We start from the raw sequence: 14,528 nt of genomic DNA, 5'->3' as shown, positions 1-14,528 counted from the left end.
CACCATCTACATAGCCAAGGCCATTTCTGGATACCTTACACTCAGGTTCAGCTTTCCAGGTCAAATATACTATGAGGAACCAGCTTTCTCTCAGCCTGGCCCAACTGTTCAGGGGAATCCAAGTTTCCTTCCTACACAGGGCCCGGTGCTAAGGCACAAGGGATAGGGGACAGAGGCAGATTGGAATCTTCCAGAACCTCCGCAAGAGCTACTGAAGAGGGGCCTTCAGATCAGCCTTTGGAGAAACGTACACATGCTGAGAAGAAAGTCTAGACAACCCTGAATGCCAACCGTTGCCAATTCCTAGAACACGTGCAAGGCAAACGTCCTAACGTTGTGCTATTGCTTCAGCCCCTTAGCGAACATTTCTTTTTAAAATTTATTATTATTATTGTTATTAATTTTTTGGGTTTTTTTGGGTCACTTTTGGAGGCGCTCAGGGGGTTACTCCTGGCACTATGCTCAGAAATCGCTCCTGGCAAACTCGGGGGACCATATGGGATGCAGGAATCGAATTTAGGTCTGTCCCAGGTTGGCTGCACTATTGCTGTGCAATCTTTCTGTCTCCTCTTTTTGTTGTTCAAAAAAAAATTTTGGTATATTAAGCTGAGAAGCTTCTGCACCTCAAAGGAAATAGTGCCCAGGATACAAGAGCCACCCACTGAGTGGGGAGAAACTATTCACCCAATACCCATTAGATAAGGGGCTAATCTCCAAAATAATACAAGGCACTTGACAGAACTTTACAAGAAAAAAACATCTAACCCCATCAAAAAATGGGGAGAAGAAATGAACAGACACTTTGACAAAGAAGAAATACACATGGCCAAAAGACACATGAAAAAATGTTCCACATCACTATTCATCAGGGAGATGCAAATCAAAACAACGATGAGATACCACCTCACACCCCAGGAGAATGGCCACACATCACAAAGAATGAGAATAACAGTGTTGGCGGGGATGTGGAGAGAAAGGAACTCTTATCCACTGCTGGTGGGAATGCCGTCTAGTTCAACCTTTATGGAAAGCGATATGGAGATTCCTCCAAAAACTGGGAAATCGAGCTCCCATACGATCCAGCTATACCACTCCTAGGAATATACCCTAGGAACACAAAAATACAATACAAAAACCCCTTCCTTACACCTATATTCATCGCAGCACTATTTACCATAGCAAGACTCTGGAAACAACCCAGATGCCCTTCCACAGACGAATGGCTAAAGAAACTGTGGTACATGTACACAATGGAATATTATGCAGCTGTCAGGAGAGATGAAATCATGAAATTTTCCTATACATGGATGTACACGGAATCTATTATGCTGAGTGAAATAAGTCAGAGAGAGAGAGAAAAACGCAGAATGGTCTCACTCATCTATGGGTTTTAAGAAAAATGAAAGACAAACCCTTGTAATAATAATTTTCAGACACAAAAGAGAAAAGAGCTGGAAGTTCCAGCTCACCTCAGCGAAGCTCACCACAAAGAGTGATGAGTTTAGTTAGGGAAATAACTACATTTTGAACTGTCCTAATAATGAGACTGTATGAGGAAATGGAGAGCCTATCTAGAGTACAGGCGGGGGCGAAGGGAGACTTGGGACATTGGTGATGGGAATGTTGCACTGGTGATGGGTGTGTTCTTTACATGACTGAAACCCAAACACAATCATGTATGTAATTAAGGTGTTTAAATAAATTAAAAAAATAAAAATAAAATAAAAATAAAAAAATAAATTAAAAAAAACGAAAAGAAAGAAAGGAGAAAGAAAAAAAAATTTGGGGGCCATATTCTATGATGCTCAGGGGTTACTCCTGGCTAGGCACTCAGAAATCTCTCCTGGCTTAGGGATTGAACTGAGGTCCATCCTGGGTCTGCCACGTGCAAGACAAGCACCCTACCACTGTGCTACCCCTCTGACCCCTTTCTTCAAAATTTTTTATTGATACTGCTGTGAATTTCAAGTCCTTCATAGTTGTATTTCAGGTATTTTGAGACAGTGAATTAGGGCCATTCCCACCACAAGTGTTGACCTCTCTCTGCCACAGTCCCCAGCATGCATCCCATATCTCCACCCTTAGCTCCACTGAACTGCTGGTGTAACAGGTCCCTTTTGTGTAGAGCTTGTTGTGGTTTTGGGTCTTTTGATTCTATTGTCTTTGACTTTGGCTTGAGTATTTAGTTCTTTTTTTGTTGTTGTTTTGTTTTGTTTTGGTTTTGGGGCCACAACCCGGTGATGCTCAGGGGTTACTCCTGTCCTATGCACTCAGAAATCCTTCTTGGCTTGGGGGACCATATGGGACACCAGGGGATAGAACCGTCGTCCATCCTAGGCTAGCGCAGGGCAAGGCAGACACCTTACCCCTTGTGCCACTTGCTCCAGCCCTGGGCATTTAGTTCTGACAATATTTTCCCCACTCAATGCATCTGAGACCACGTTGGCCCTCTGGGCCCTGTCCACTTTTTCCCCCTCTTTTCTCAATTTGAAGAAAAACATAGAAATATAAGGTAAAACAAAGTGATTCATGTTTCAAGGTTCTATGAAAAAGGCAGGCACCCCTACCTAGAATGTATAAATAAATAAAAAAGGAGTGCATATAGCAGTTCTTTTTATCTTTTCTTTTCTTTTCTTTTTTTTTCTTTTTTTTTTTTTTGCATAGGCACAATAAATGTTGGATGAAGTTAGAAAGAAAATACCTAATGGCCTAAAAACTAAAACAAAAACAAAACAGGGCATCTCTACCCATGAAGCATATTGTCATAAGACTGACTACATTCTCTGGGCATGCTAATTGTCCAAACCCTTAGCGAACATTTTGAAAGAAAATCTTAAGCATTCCTAACTCAGGAGTCTGAACCAATTGACTGTCAGGTAAAGCAGGAGGTTGGGTCTCATCCAACCAACCTGTCACTGAGATCCCCTCCTGGCAGTGATCCTCTGCTAACAGACTTGTTAATGTGTGTATGTCTATGCACGGGTACATCTGGCTTTCTCCTGAAAAGTTAACCTGGAGAAAGTTTATTCATGCACTTGCCCTAGGTCTCACATGCAGGACCGTTGGGACTTCCTTAGGCCAAGGCTCTGGCTTGGGAACCAGAGGGAAGTGCGACTACACATACCCTCTTCTCCCCTATTCCAAAAAGAATCTGACATTGAACGCAACATCAGGAAGGTCTTTCCTGCTGTCAGTGATGGAAAGCACACCACTGAGATGGCCAGACCTCACAGGACATTCTCAGGCGAATAGGGCACAGATGCTTTGGAGACATCCTGCAATGTGTGTGAGAGTTTCAGCGAGAGCCACGGCTGTGCAACCCTTCTTACCTGCTTCGATGCTGTATATGAGCTCTGCATTCTCCCCTCTGTCCTTGTCCAGCGCCGTCACCTGCAGAACAGCAGATCCCAGAGCAGCCGATTCAAACACAGATGCCTCGTACAAGGGGTTGGTAAAATAAGGGCTGTGGTCGTTAGCATCTTCCACATTCACAATCACTCGGGCCAAGTTTCTCCGGTAAGGGAACTCCTGATCTCTGACCTTGAAGTGAAATACAAGAAGCAGTGGGAGCAGTGAAAACAAACACACATGACACAGGGTTTCTCCCTAGGTGAGGAATAGGCCGGACTTAGCACACATGATGGTGAGTGAGGACATGGGAGCCACTGAGCAGGCCTCTTCACAGTTTTCAGTCCGCACCATGTACTTGATTCATGGTCTGTGCTGGCCTAGCACAGTGGACACAAAACACAAAGCTCTCTGAAGCTACTCACCCATGTTTTGTGGCTGCCAGTGGGTGGGGGTGGGAGCTTTTCTGAGGAGGCACTAAACACTAGGTTCATCAGGCTGAGACTGGCAATGTCATCAGCTGACCATGCATGACCAGCGACCTACCAAGCATCTCGCTTGGCCCTGGTGTCTCACCAGTAACTGACCCTGGAGAGGCTGATTGTGAGCTGGAACCCAAACAAGTACCAGACCTCCTGGAGTCAGATGCGGGAGAGGAGAAAGAAGCACCTAACAGAGTATCTTGCAAAGAGCCAAAGATGTGGGGTGACGGTATTGGAGTTGGGGTGCACCATTCAGGTGGGAGAGCCTCCATGAACAGTCAGAGTGGAGGCTCATCTCCTTCGGGGGATGGCCCCTGGCTGGCCAGGTTGGGGAACTCTTGTTGGCAGGCCAATTAAGGTGTTAGACTTTAGAAAAACAAACAAACAAAACCAGTCAGAGTGGACAGAGATGCTTGGGCACAGCAAGGGAAGGACATGTGGGGCCCTCTGAGATTCCACCCCAGAGCCCTCGCCAGGGTTTCCCAGCTCCCCCAGGGGTCCTGAGCAGACACTTGCAAGCAGACCAAAGAACAGCCAATTTTGGCTCTGCTCGGATTGGCAAAGCGAGTTCTCCACTTGCTCAATGTGAGATGCCCACAACTTCAGGGAGAATTAAGAATGATCAAATATCAGAGCAGGCCATGAAGGAGAAGGAAGAGGTTTTTAGAAGCAGGAACTAGAAATCATGAACAGAACAACCAGACTGACTTAGTTTGTAAAAGGAAGTGTAAGGAGTTTTGTAATCATGGTGCTTAAAATATATTGTTAAGAAAAAAGGGGGGGAACTGTTAATAGGAATGACACAGTGAGGTGTGGGCCTGCTACGGACAGAACGAGAGATTGAATCGTGGTGCCCAGAGTTCTTACTCCTATTCTGGGAAGGCTGAGGGTGCTGTGTGTCCTGAGGCCGCTGAGCCCAATCATAGGTTTGGGAGTGAATCAGGGACTCTTCCCCATGTTTGTTATTACTCTTTTCCCTGAATCACACGAATGAGGCAAATGTCCACTTTCAAAGTTAAGTAGTAGATGGGCCTAAGTGACAGCACAACAATGGGCTTTTGCCTTGCACACTGTGACCTGGGATGGACCGGGTTTGATCTCTGGCATCCCATATTGGTCCTCTGAGCCTTCCAGGAGTGATTTCTGAGTGCAGAAGCCAGGAGTAACTCCTGAGTGCCGATGGGTGTGGCCCCTCAAAAAAAAACAAAAACTAAGTAATAGCGACTTCTTTTTTTTTTTTTTTTTTTCGGCTTTTGGGTCACATCTGATGGTTCTCAGGTGGTCACTCCTGCCTCTGTACTTAGAAATCACCCCCTGGCAGGTTTGGAGGACCATATGGGTAGCCAGGAATAGAACCAAAATCTCTCAGGGTTGGTTTTGTGCAAGGCAAACGCCCTGCCACTGTGCTATTGCTCCAGCCTCATAGCGACTTCTATAGTTTGTGATGGACTCTTGGAACCTCAGCATGGCTGGAGGGTTTGGATCTGTGGGACCAGGGATTTGCCACTGGTTTCAAAATTGGCACAGTGAAACCTGGCTCTTGGGTACTTTCAAGTACTAAGCGTCACCGAGGTTGAGTGAATGTGAGTAACTTCTCAAGGAATCTTACTTTCCCACTGGCTAGATGTGAGCGAACATCAGAGCCTGTGAGATGTGGCCAGGTTGCCATGCGCCTGACCTCCGAGACAGCGGCTGGTGGGACTAAGGTTGCACCGCTGTCCCACAACTCAGCAAATACATCTTTGGTCAACAGGGGTCTGAAAGGACTTGGCAGGGACTAACCATGATGTTGAGGATGTGCTTGTCCTGGGCCTCATGGTCCACAGTCCCTCTCAGCCGTCGTAGAGAACACCAGTTACTAGGGTCGATCCGGAACTTTCTCATGCTGACTGTGTCGATACTGCTGTGGATGGTATAGCTCAGCGTGTGCTTCTCGTCACGGTCTGTGGCTTCAAGCTGCAAAGATCTCTGTGTCTGGAAGCACATCCTCAGAAATCGTTCACGTCGTAACTGGGCTGAGAGAATTCTGGCCATTATCGTTGTTATCCAGCACTTTGATAAACACCTGGAGGTGAAAGAAGATAAACCTGAGCACCAAAGCAACTTCACTCGTGAAGAGACGCGGGGTCTGACCTCGCTCCCCACGGGCCTTGCACCCGAGCCTCAGCAGCACCCTCTGGGGTCTTAGAAGAAAACACGATAAGAAGGGACAGGAGATGGTACAGTGGCCAGACCCAGGTTCTGTTCCTTGGCACCACATGGTAGGTACCCTGAGTACCTCCATAGAGTGGCCATAGAGGCCTCCATAAAGGCCTCAAGAGCTTCCAGGTATGATTCTGGAGGTCCCTGGCACAAGCCGGGGGAGGCTGGGCAGCCCCAGCATTGCAGACCCGAGCAGCATCCTATCCTTGTGTTCTCTAAATTACTGTACTACAATAAGGACCTTGTACTGAACCAATGGCTTGGGTAGCCAAGAATAAGCTGTTAGGGCCCCTGAAATTTCTGAGTAGCCCTTTCTTCCCCCAAGAAGAGAGAAAGAAACAACCTCAGAGATGAGAGGCTGACGTGCACAGTAGCAGCAAAATCAACCAGCAGCCAGTCAATTCTCACTATTCCCTGAACAGCTCAGATGGGTCCCAGGAGAGAGCGTTTTCAGGATTCTCAGAGATCAATGTGAGATGAATCACAAACGCACCAAGCCCACAGTCACTCTGGTGCAGTGCTGTGTATTTACTTGGATCTTTCTTGCCACTGACTCTGTATATGAAGCTGTGGTTGGGGATAGGGTGAGGAATATTTCTCCTCACTGAGTGTCTGAGCAAGTAGCTCTGGCCTCTCTTCTCTTGGCAGCTGTCACCACAATACAAGGACCCCAACCAAGGGAGCTGAGAAGGGGCCAAAGTGGTAGCACAGTGGGAGGGTGTTTGCCTTGCCATGCGGCTGACCCAGGACAGACGTGGGTTTGATCCCCGGCATTCCATAAGTTCCCCCAAGCCAGGAGTGATTTCTGAGTGCAGAGCCAGGAATAACCCGAATAACCCCTGAGTACTGCCGGGTGTGGCCCCCCAAAACTAAAAACAATAAAAAAATACTACGACTCAAGGGAGCTTGTGAGCAGCACTGCTCTGCCTCACCCATTACTTTGGCAAGGGGGGAAAAGTATGTACAAGCCCAAATCTGCCAGGCAAAGTCTATATTTTTTTTCTTAGTGTTGTGGGACCCCACACTTCATGGTGCTGGGGGTGGAAATGTGGTGGCTAGGTGTGGAACCCCAAAATACACACTCTGTGTGTGCCTGGCTGTGGCCTTCCAGATGTTTCTGAGGGAGGTGGCTACTCAGAGTGGCCCCTACAAGCTCAGAAGGTCACTGGGTTGAGCTTCTAAAGCTCCCTGCACCCCAGGATATGCAGCCCAGGGCCAACTTCCATCAGCTGACTGATGGGGCCTAGAAGGTTTGGGAGTTATCTGAAGAGAATTTTAATTTCAGGCTAGGCTGTGGAGCCCACAGAGGCAAACTAATTTCCACAATACTTGTAAATCAAAGCAGGACCCGAATAAGAAACCCGCACGGAAATCACAAAAGCAAAAGACCACAGGTTCATAAATCAAATGCATTCACTTTTTCTAGTTATTTAGGCATGAATCTCTCTGCTCTCTTTTGTGAGGGTCAACAGAAGCCATACACACAATTTAGTGCAGTTGTAGGACATTATGGCACAACCCAGCTGACAGGGTCTCTGAATAGCCCTTCCTGTATATCCAGCAAGTCAGATTCCAAAGATCTTCCAGGATACATGATTCTTCCAGACCCAGAAGGGATGCTGCCTCTCTCTCCACAACAGAGATGCTACAGCTCCCCAGGGCCCCATTGGGCTGCCTCCCTTCTAGCCAGGCCTGGGCCTGGCACAAAAAAGACAAACAAGTCTTCTTGAAAGAGTCACCTGGCCTCAGCAAATAGCTGTGATGTGAAGTCTGCAGAGGTTTGTGCCCCAGGCATGCATTGGGGGGTAGCAGGCAGCTACCATGGCTTTGTTCAGAGGGCCTGGGGGACTCTAGCTTTCTATGATTTGAGCTGGAGGCATGGAGCCAGTCCTGTTCTGCTGAGGGGTCAGAGTGAGTCTGACCAGCCTGACTTCCTTCTACCTCCTATGGACAATATCATCAGGGACTGACAGAGTCCTTCCCCCTGGTGAATGCTGACATGATCTTTTTAGTATCCAAGAGATACTCAGTTTCTGGAAGGAACTCAGCCCACCACTTGACATTCGTTTGACATCTTTCTGACACAAATTTTGTCATTGTACACTGTACTGACTGAGTAGTCCTGCCTGCATACCTGCTGCTCAGGAACTGGACATCTTACCTGAGTAATGGCAACATTGGTCCCGTCGGTGACTTCGACAGTCATGTTATAGAGGGACCTCTGCTCTGCATCCAAAGGCTTCGCAATGACAATGGTCCCAACACCCTTCTCTGCGTCAAAAGAGCTGTCAAAATTCCCCCCTGGCAATTCCATAAAAGCAACACATAGTTAGTGTAACTGTGCACGGGACACTGTCCTTAGCATGAAGTTTCAAAGAGAGAGCAATAATTCTAACAAGCATCCCCATGGTTTAATGTTATCCATCTTATATGAGTCTCTCTCTACTTCTAACACCCTCTTTGAGTTCTAAATACTCTGAGCATCACCCCAAAGAACAGATGCAAAGGCAAATCTGAAAGTTAGGGGGCACATTACTGGGGTGCAAGTGAGCTCCATGCAATATGGACGCTGGAAAACCACGTGGGCCTCTGTGCTTGGCATCAGGCAAACAAACTGTCCAGTCACTCACAAAATGGAGGTGGGCATTGTAGACCCAGTCCAGGCTCAATGGTGAACTTTTGGTTGGTAGAGTTCAGATCCCCTCAGTTAAAGGTCAGAAATAAAGTGGAAAATACTAGGAAATAGGAAAGGCAAAGAAAAGTTCTGTTGCCCACAGATTGGCTATAAGAGAAGTATTATTATTGCTGTTGCTCTTATTATATTTTTGGGTTCTCTTGACATGTGTGTGAACTATTTTTGGTCCCCCCCGAAGTAGGAAGTTTCTGGGAAATTTATAGAGTAGAGTCTAGATCGTGAACTGTAGTTTATATAACATTAATTACGGAACAATGAACAGATAGCTTCAGAGAACCTCCCTTTCCTCTAGTCCAGTTTTCTCTGCACCCCAACATCTGTGATTCAGGCACCTAGGCTAGCACAGGTCTAGGTTTCCAGTCCTGCCGTGAAGCACCATGAAGTTTCCACTAGTGAGGGAGAACTTGCAAAAGAAGAGAAGGCAGGGAGGAGTGCTGGCACAATCTGAGACACCATTATGCACAAATTTCATGGATTTCAGCCGGAAATCATGGTTCTCTTGTTGTGTTCTGGGACCAGGACAAGACACTCCTAAGAGCCATGATCTGTTTACCGAATTCATATTTTTAGGAGACAGCCTGGCCTCATCCAATGGCCAACATTCCTTGCATTTCATTTTGCTGTGTGTAATTTCTGTGAATGGTCTAATTAAAAGGTGCAAAGTTGGAGGAAACGCAACATTACCGGCATTATCAGAATTTGAGGGTAAAAATGGAATAAGGCCAATGTAAAGGGAAACCTTCCCATGAGCATTTCCAGTGCTCACTGTGTATAGTCACCTTGGACTTCTACAATAGGAGCACTGCTAGAGAGAGTACAATGGCCAGTGGCATTTCAGTAGCTGGGGGGGGGGGGAAGGAAGATGGGACAGTTGTGGAAAGGCTGGAAGATGACACACATTTTAAAAAATTTTATCTCAAAGAGACATTTTCCAATTTCTATCATTAAGTGATATGCTGAGGATCTCACAATAGTCCTTGTAATTCAGCTCTGGGGGACAGAAATTCCCTGGGTATGGCGGGTTTGTGGTCTGTGGGTGGGTCAGTAGACCCAGGAGGCTTTCTGGGGATGTTGCAGCTGGATAGGGGCAGGCTTCTCATGTGCCTTCCCCAAATCACTGCTGTAAAGGACTTGGCCCTGGCCAGGCATTTCCTCTCTCTTGGGCAGGCTATGTCCCAGCCTAGGCCAGGATTGGTACAAACCATAGAGGAAAGTAAAATTCTCAAGCTGCCTCTGTTGGGCATTTATTGTCGGCATTTGAAAGCACAAGGGGTCTCTGTAGAGTGTTTCTTTAAGCTGCGTCTTTAAATTTGAGGACCATCTTTTTGGGAGGGGTGGAGGAGGTGAAGGTCACCTTGATGGAAATCACTTTACCAGTCTGTAGGCCCAGAAATTGTGCCAGTTATAGTCAGCATCAGGCTGGCCTTATGGTGAAGATGAGTGTGACTTTTAGAGCTGGGCAGAGAAGTTTGCTGAGCTCACCCTGTGGCATGGGCTATCCAAGTGCTGCCCAGATCAGCATGTTCACAGAGCCCTGTGTGGCCTGCAGGTCCTGAATGGGGCTGAGGTCAAACATCCACATAGGGCTCAGAGAACCCATGTGTGCTCTTAGGGTTATGTTTTCTATAAAATTCAACATGGCGACTTTCATGGTGAATTTGGAGCAGTGCTTTCACTGTTTCGCTTCTCCACAGTCTCCACTGGGGCAGGGACAGAGCTGAGTGGGGGCTGGCTGACAGGAAAGGTGCTTGTCACCCTCCTCCAGGGATCTCCCTCCCATGGACTAAAATCCAGGTTAGCAAGATCCCAACAGGGGCTACCGTTAACTGTGGGGTTCACCATTAGCCCTCATGAGACTTCCTGACCAAGGACAGAGGCCACCCCCCTTACCCAAGGGTCACTGTCAGCCCTCCTGACATCTTCTAGCTATCCACAGAGATCACTATCAGTCCTTATGATAATCCCTGACCGGCTGCAGAGACCTCCCCACTCCTGCAGGCTCCCTCTAGCCTGCTGCGCCGGTCTCAGTCCCGGGTGAACCCCCTTCCTAGCAGCATGTTGCCAAAACCAGACTAGAGGTGCTTCCTCAGAGCCAGTAACACAACATGCAAAGCCGAGCCGAGTGAAATGACAGCCGGGCTCCAGGGAGGCAGCCAGGGCAGGGAAGGGCCGTGCGAGTGGGTGGGCTTTGCAGTGGGCACAGCCACAGAGGGAAGCGAGGGTGGCTGCAGCCAGAGCACGAGCCACTCATGGAAGGGACACTTTCCTTAGACCACAGTGGGCTGGGACAAAGCAAGAGAAGCAGCAAAGGTGGGAGGAGGACTCCTGAATCCTCCTCACTCTTAGTGGGTGGGGACATGGCGAGGAGCCTAAAGCTGCAAGAAACTCTCTCTTCCCCAGCATGGGAAAATGCCAGCCTGGGGCAGCCAGGGGGCGCTGTTGGGAAATCTTGAGCAGGGCCTGTCTACCAGACGTGCTGCTGGGATCACCAGTGTAATTCCATTAGGAATCGCTACTGAGGGATGACAGCAGTGGCCCTGGGTTGGAGAGGTGCTGGATCAGGGGTGTGTGTGTGTGTGTGTGTGTGTGTGTGTGTGTGTGTGTGTTGTGTGGTGTGAAGTTGTGGAAAGCTTTCTGGCCCTGTGGAGAGGTGCTGGGATCAGGGGTGTGTGTGTGTGTGTGTGTGTGTGTGTGTGTGGAAGTTCAGGCCTGGGAAAGGGGCATATTTTCCTGGCCCTGGGTTGGAGAGGTGCTGGGATCAGGGGTGTGTGTGTGTGTGTGTGTGTGTGTGTGTGTGTGTGTGTGTGTGTGTGTGTGTGGAAGTTCAGGCTGGGAAAGGGGCATATTTTCCTGGCCCTGGGTTGGAGAGGTGCTGGGATCTGGGGTGTGTGTGTGTGTGTGTGTGTGTGTGTGTGTGTGTGTGTGTGTGGAAGTTCAGGCCTGGGAAAGGGGCATATTTTCCTGGCCCTGGGTTGGAGAGGTGCTGGGATCAGGGGTGTGTGTGTGTGTGCTGTGTGTGTGTGGTGTGTGTGTGGAAGGTTCAGGCCTGGGAAAGGGGCATATTTTCTCTGGACCTGGGTTGGAAGAGGTGCTGGGATCAGGGGTGTGTGTGTGTGTGTGTGTTGTGTGTGTGGAAGTTCAGGGCCTGGGAAAGGGGCATATTTTTCCTGGGCCCTGGGTGAGAGGTGCTGGGATCAGGGTGTGTGTGTGTGTGTGTGTGTGTGAGTGTGTGTGTATGTGGGTGTGTGGAAGTTCAGGCTCTGGGAAAGGGGCATATTTTCCTGGCCCTGGGTGGAGAGGTGCTGGATCAGGGTGGTGTGTGTGTGTGTGTGTGTGTGTTTGTGTGTGTGTGTGTGTTTTGGTGGAAGTTCATGCCTGGAAGGGGCATATTTTACTGGCCCTGGGTTTGGAGATGGTGCTGGATCAGGGGGTGTGTGTGTCGTGTGTGGTGTGTGTGTGTGTGTGTGTGTGTGTGGAAGTCAGGCCTGGAAAGGGCATATTTTCCTGGCCCTGGGTTGGAGAGGTGCTGGGATCAGGGGTGTGTGTGTTGTGTGTGTGTGTGTGTGTGTGTGTGTGTGTGTGTGGAAGTTCAGGCCTGGGAAAGGGGCATATTTTCCTGGCCCTGGGTTGGAGAGGTGCTGGGATCAGGGGTGTGTGTGTGTGTGTGTGTGTGTGTGTGTGTGTGTGTGTGTGTGGAAGTTCAGGCCTGGGAAAGGGGCATATTTTCCTGGCCCTGGGTTGGAGAGGTGCTGGGATCAGGGGTGTGTGTGTGTGTGTGTGTGTTGTGTGTGTGTGTGGTGTGTGTGGAAGTTCAGGCCTGGGGAAAGGGGCATATTTTCCTGGCCCTGGGTTGGAGAGGTGCTGGGATCAGGGGTGTGGTGTGTGTGTGTGTGTGTGTGTGTGTGTGTGTGTGTGTGTGGAAGTTCAGGCCTGGGAAAGGGGCATATTTTCCTGGCCCTGGGTTGGAGAGGTGCTGGGATCAGGGGTGTGTGGTGTGTGTGTGTGTGTGTGTGTGTGTGTGTGTGTGTGTGGAAGTTCAGGCCTGGGAAAGGGGCATATTTTCCTGGCCCTGGGTTGGAGAGGGTGCTGGGATCAGGGGTGTGTGTGTGTGTGTGTGTGTGTGTGTTGTGTGTGTGTGTGTGGAAGTTCTGGCCTGGGAAAGGGCATATTTTCCTGGCCCTGGGTTGGAGAGGGGCTGGGTTCAGGGGTGTGTGTGTGTGTGTGTGTGTGTGTGTGTGTGTGTGTGTGTGTGGAAGTTCAGGCCTGGGAAAGGGGCATATTTTCCTGGCCCTGGGTTGGAGAGGTGCTGGGATCAGGGTGTGTGTGTGTGTGTGTGTGTGTGTGGTGTGTGTGTGTGTGTGGAAGTTCAGGCCTGGGAAAGGGGCATATTTTCCTGGCCCTGGGTTGGAGAGGTGCTGGGATCAGGGGTGTGTGTGTGTGTGTGTGGTGTGTGTGTGTGTGTGTGTGTGTGGAAGTTCAGGCCTGGGAAAGGGGCATATTTTCCTGGCCCTGGGTTGGAGAGGTGCTGGGATCAGGGGTGTGTGTGTGTGTGTGTGTGTGTGTGTGTGTGTGTGTGTGTGGAAGTTCAGGCCTGGGAAAGGGGGCATATTTTCCTGGCCCTGGGTTGGAGAGGTGCTGGGATCAGGGGTGTGTGTGTGTGTGTGTGTGTGTGTGTGTGTGTGTGTGTGTGTGGAAGTTCAGGCCTTGGGAAAGGGGCATATTTTCCTGGCCCTGGGTTGGAGAGGTGCTTGGGATCAGGGGTGTGTGTGTGTGTGTGTGTGTGTGTGTGTGTGTGTGTGTGTGTGTGGAAGTTCAGGCCTGGGAAAGGGGCATATTTTCCTGGCCCTTGGGTTGGAGAGTGCTGGGATCAGGGGTGTGTGTGTGTGTGTGTGTGTGTGTGTGTGTGTGTGTGTGGTGTGAAGTTCAGGCCTGGGAAAGGGGTCATATTTTCCTGGCCCTGGTTTGGAGAGGTGCTGGGATCAGGGGTGTGTGTGTGTGTGTGGGTGTGTGTGTGTTGTGTGTGTGTGTGGAAGTCTCAGGCCTGGGAAAGGGGCATATTTTCCTGGCCCTCGGGTTGGAGAGGTGCTGGGATCAGGGGTGTGTGTGTTGTGTGTGTGTGTGTGTGTGGCTGTGTGTGTGTGGAAGTCTCAGGCCTGGGAAAGGGGGCATATTTTCCTGGCCCTGGGTTGGAGAGGTGCTGGGATCAGGGTGTGTGTGTGTGTGTGTGGTGTGTGTGTGTGTGTGTGTGGAAGTTCAGGCCCTGGGAAAGGGGCATATTTCTCCTGGCCCTGGGTTGGAGAGGTGCTGGATCAGGGGTGTGTGTGTGTGTGTGTGTGTGGTGTGTGTGTGGTGTGTGGTGTGGAAGTTCAAGGCCTGGGAAAGGGGCATATTTTCCTGGCCCTGGGTTGGAAGAGGGTGCTGGGATCAGGGGTGTGTGTGTGTGTGTGTGGTGTTGTGTGTGTGTGTGGTGTGTGTGGAAGTTCAGGCCTGGGAAAGGGGCATATTTTCCCTGGCCCTGGGGTTGGAGAGGTGCTGGGATCAGGGGGTGTGTGTGTGTGTGTGTGTGTGTGTGTGTGTGTGTGTGTGTGGAAGTTCAGGCCTGGGAAAGGGGCATAATTTTCCATGGCCCTGGGTTGGAGAGGTGCTGGGATCAGGGGTGTGTGTGTGTGTGGTGTGTGTGTGTGTGTGTGTGTGTGTGTGTGGAAGTTCAGGCCTGGGAAACGGGGCATATTTTCTGGCCCTGGGTTGGAGAGGTGCTGGGATCAGGGGTGTGTGTGTGTGTGTGTGTGTGTGTGTGTGTG

General features: G+C 49.6%; 1 protein-coding gene across 1 annotated transcript in view; it reads right to left on the bottom strand.

Moving 5' to 3' along the window:
• Positions 1 to 14,528, bottom strand: part of FAT3 (FAT atypical cadherin 3) — a 222,837-nt gene that overhangs the window by 39,458 nt on the left and 168,851 nt on the right. Inside the window, 4 exon segments of the mRNA XM_049779014.1 lie at positions 3,330 to 3,540; positions 5,613 to 5,792; positions 5,794 to 5,895; positions 8,194 to 8,333. Coding sequence (XP_049634971.1) covers positions 3,330 to 3,540; positions 5,613 to 5,792; positions 5,794 to 5,895; positions 8,194 to 8,333 — 633 coding nt within the window.

The sequence above is a fragment of the Suncus etruscus genome, chromosome 8 (assembly GCF_024139225.1).
Source record: "Suncus etruscus isolate mSunEtr1 chromosome 8, mSunEtr1.pri.cur, whole genome shotgun sequence".
In the NCBI taxonomy this organism is placed as follows: Eukaryota; Metazoa; Chordata; class Mammalia; order Eulipotyphla; family Soricidae; genus Suncus; species Suncus etruscus.
The sequence above is the reverse complement of the archived record's forward strand: the minus strand, read 5'-3'. Positions and strand labels throughout refer to the sequence as shown.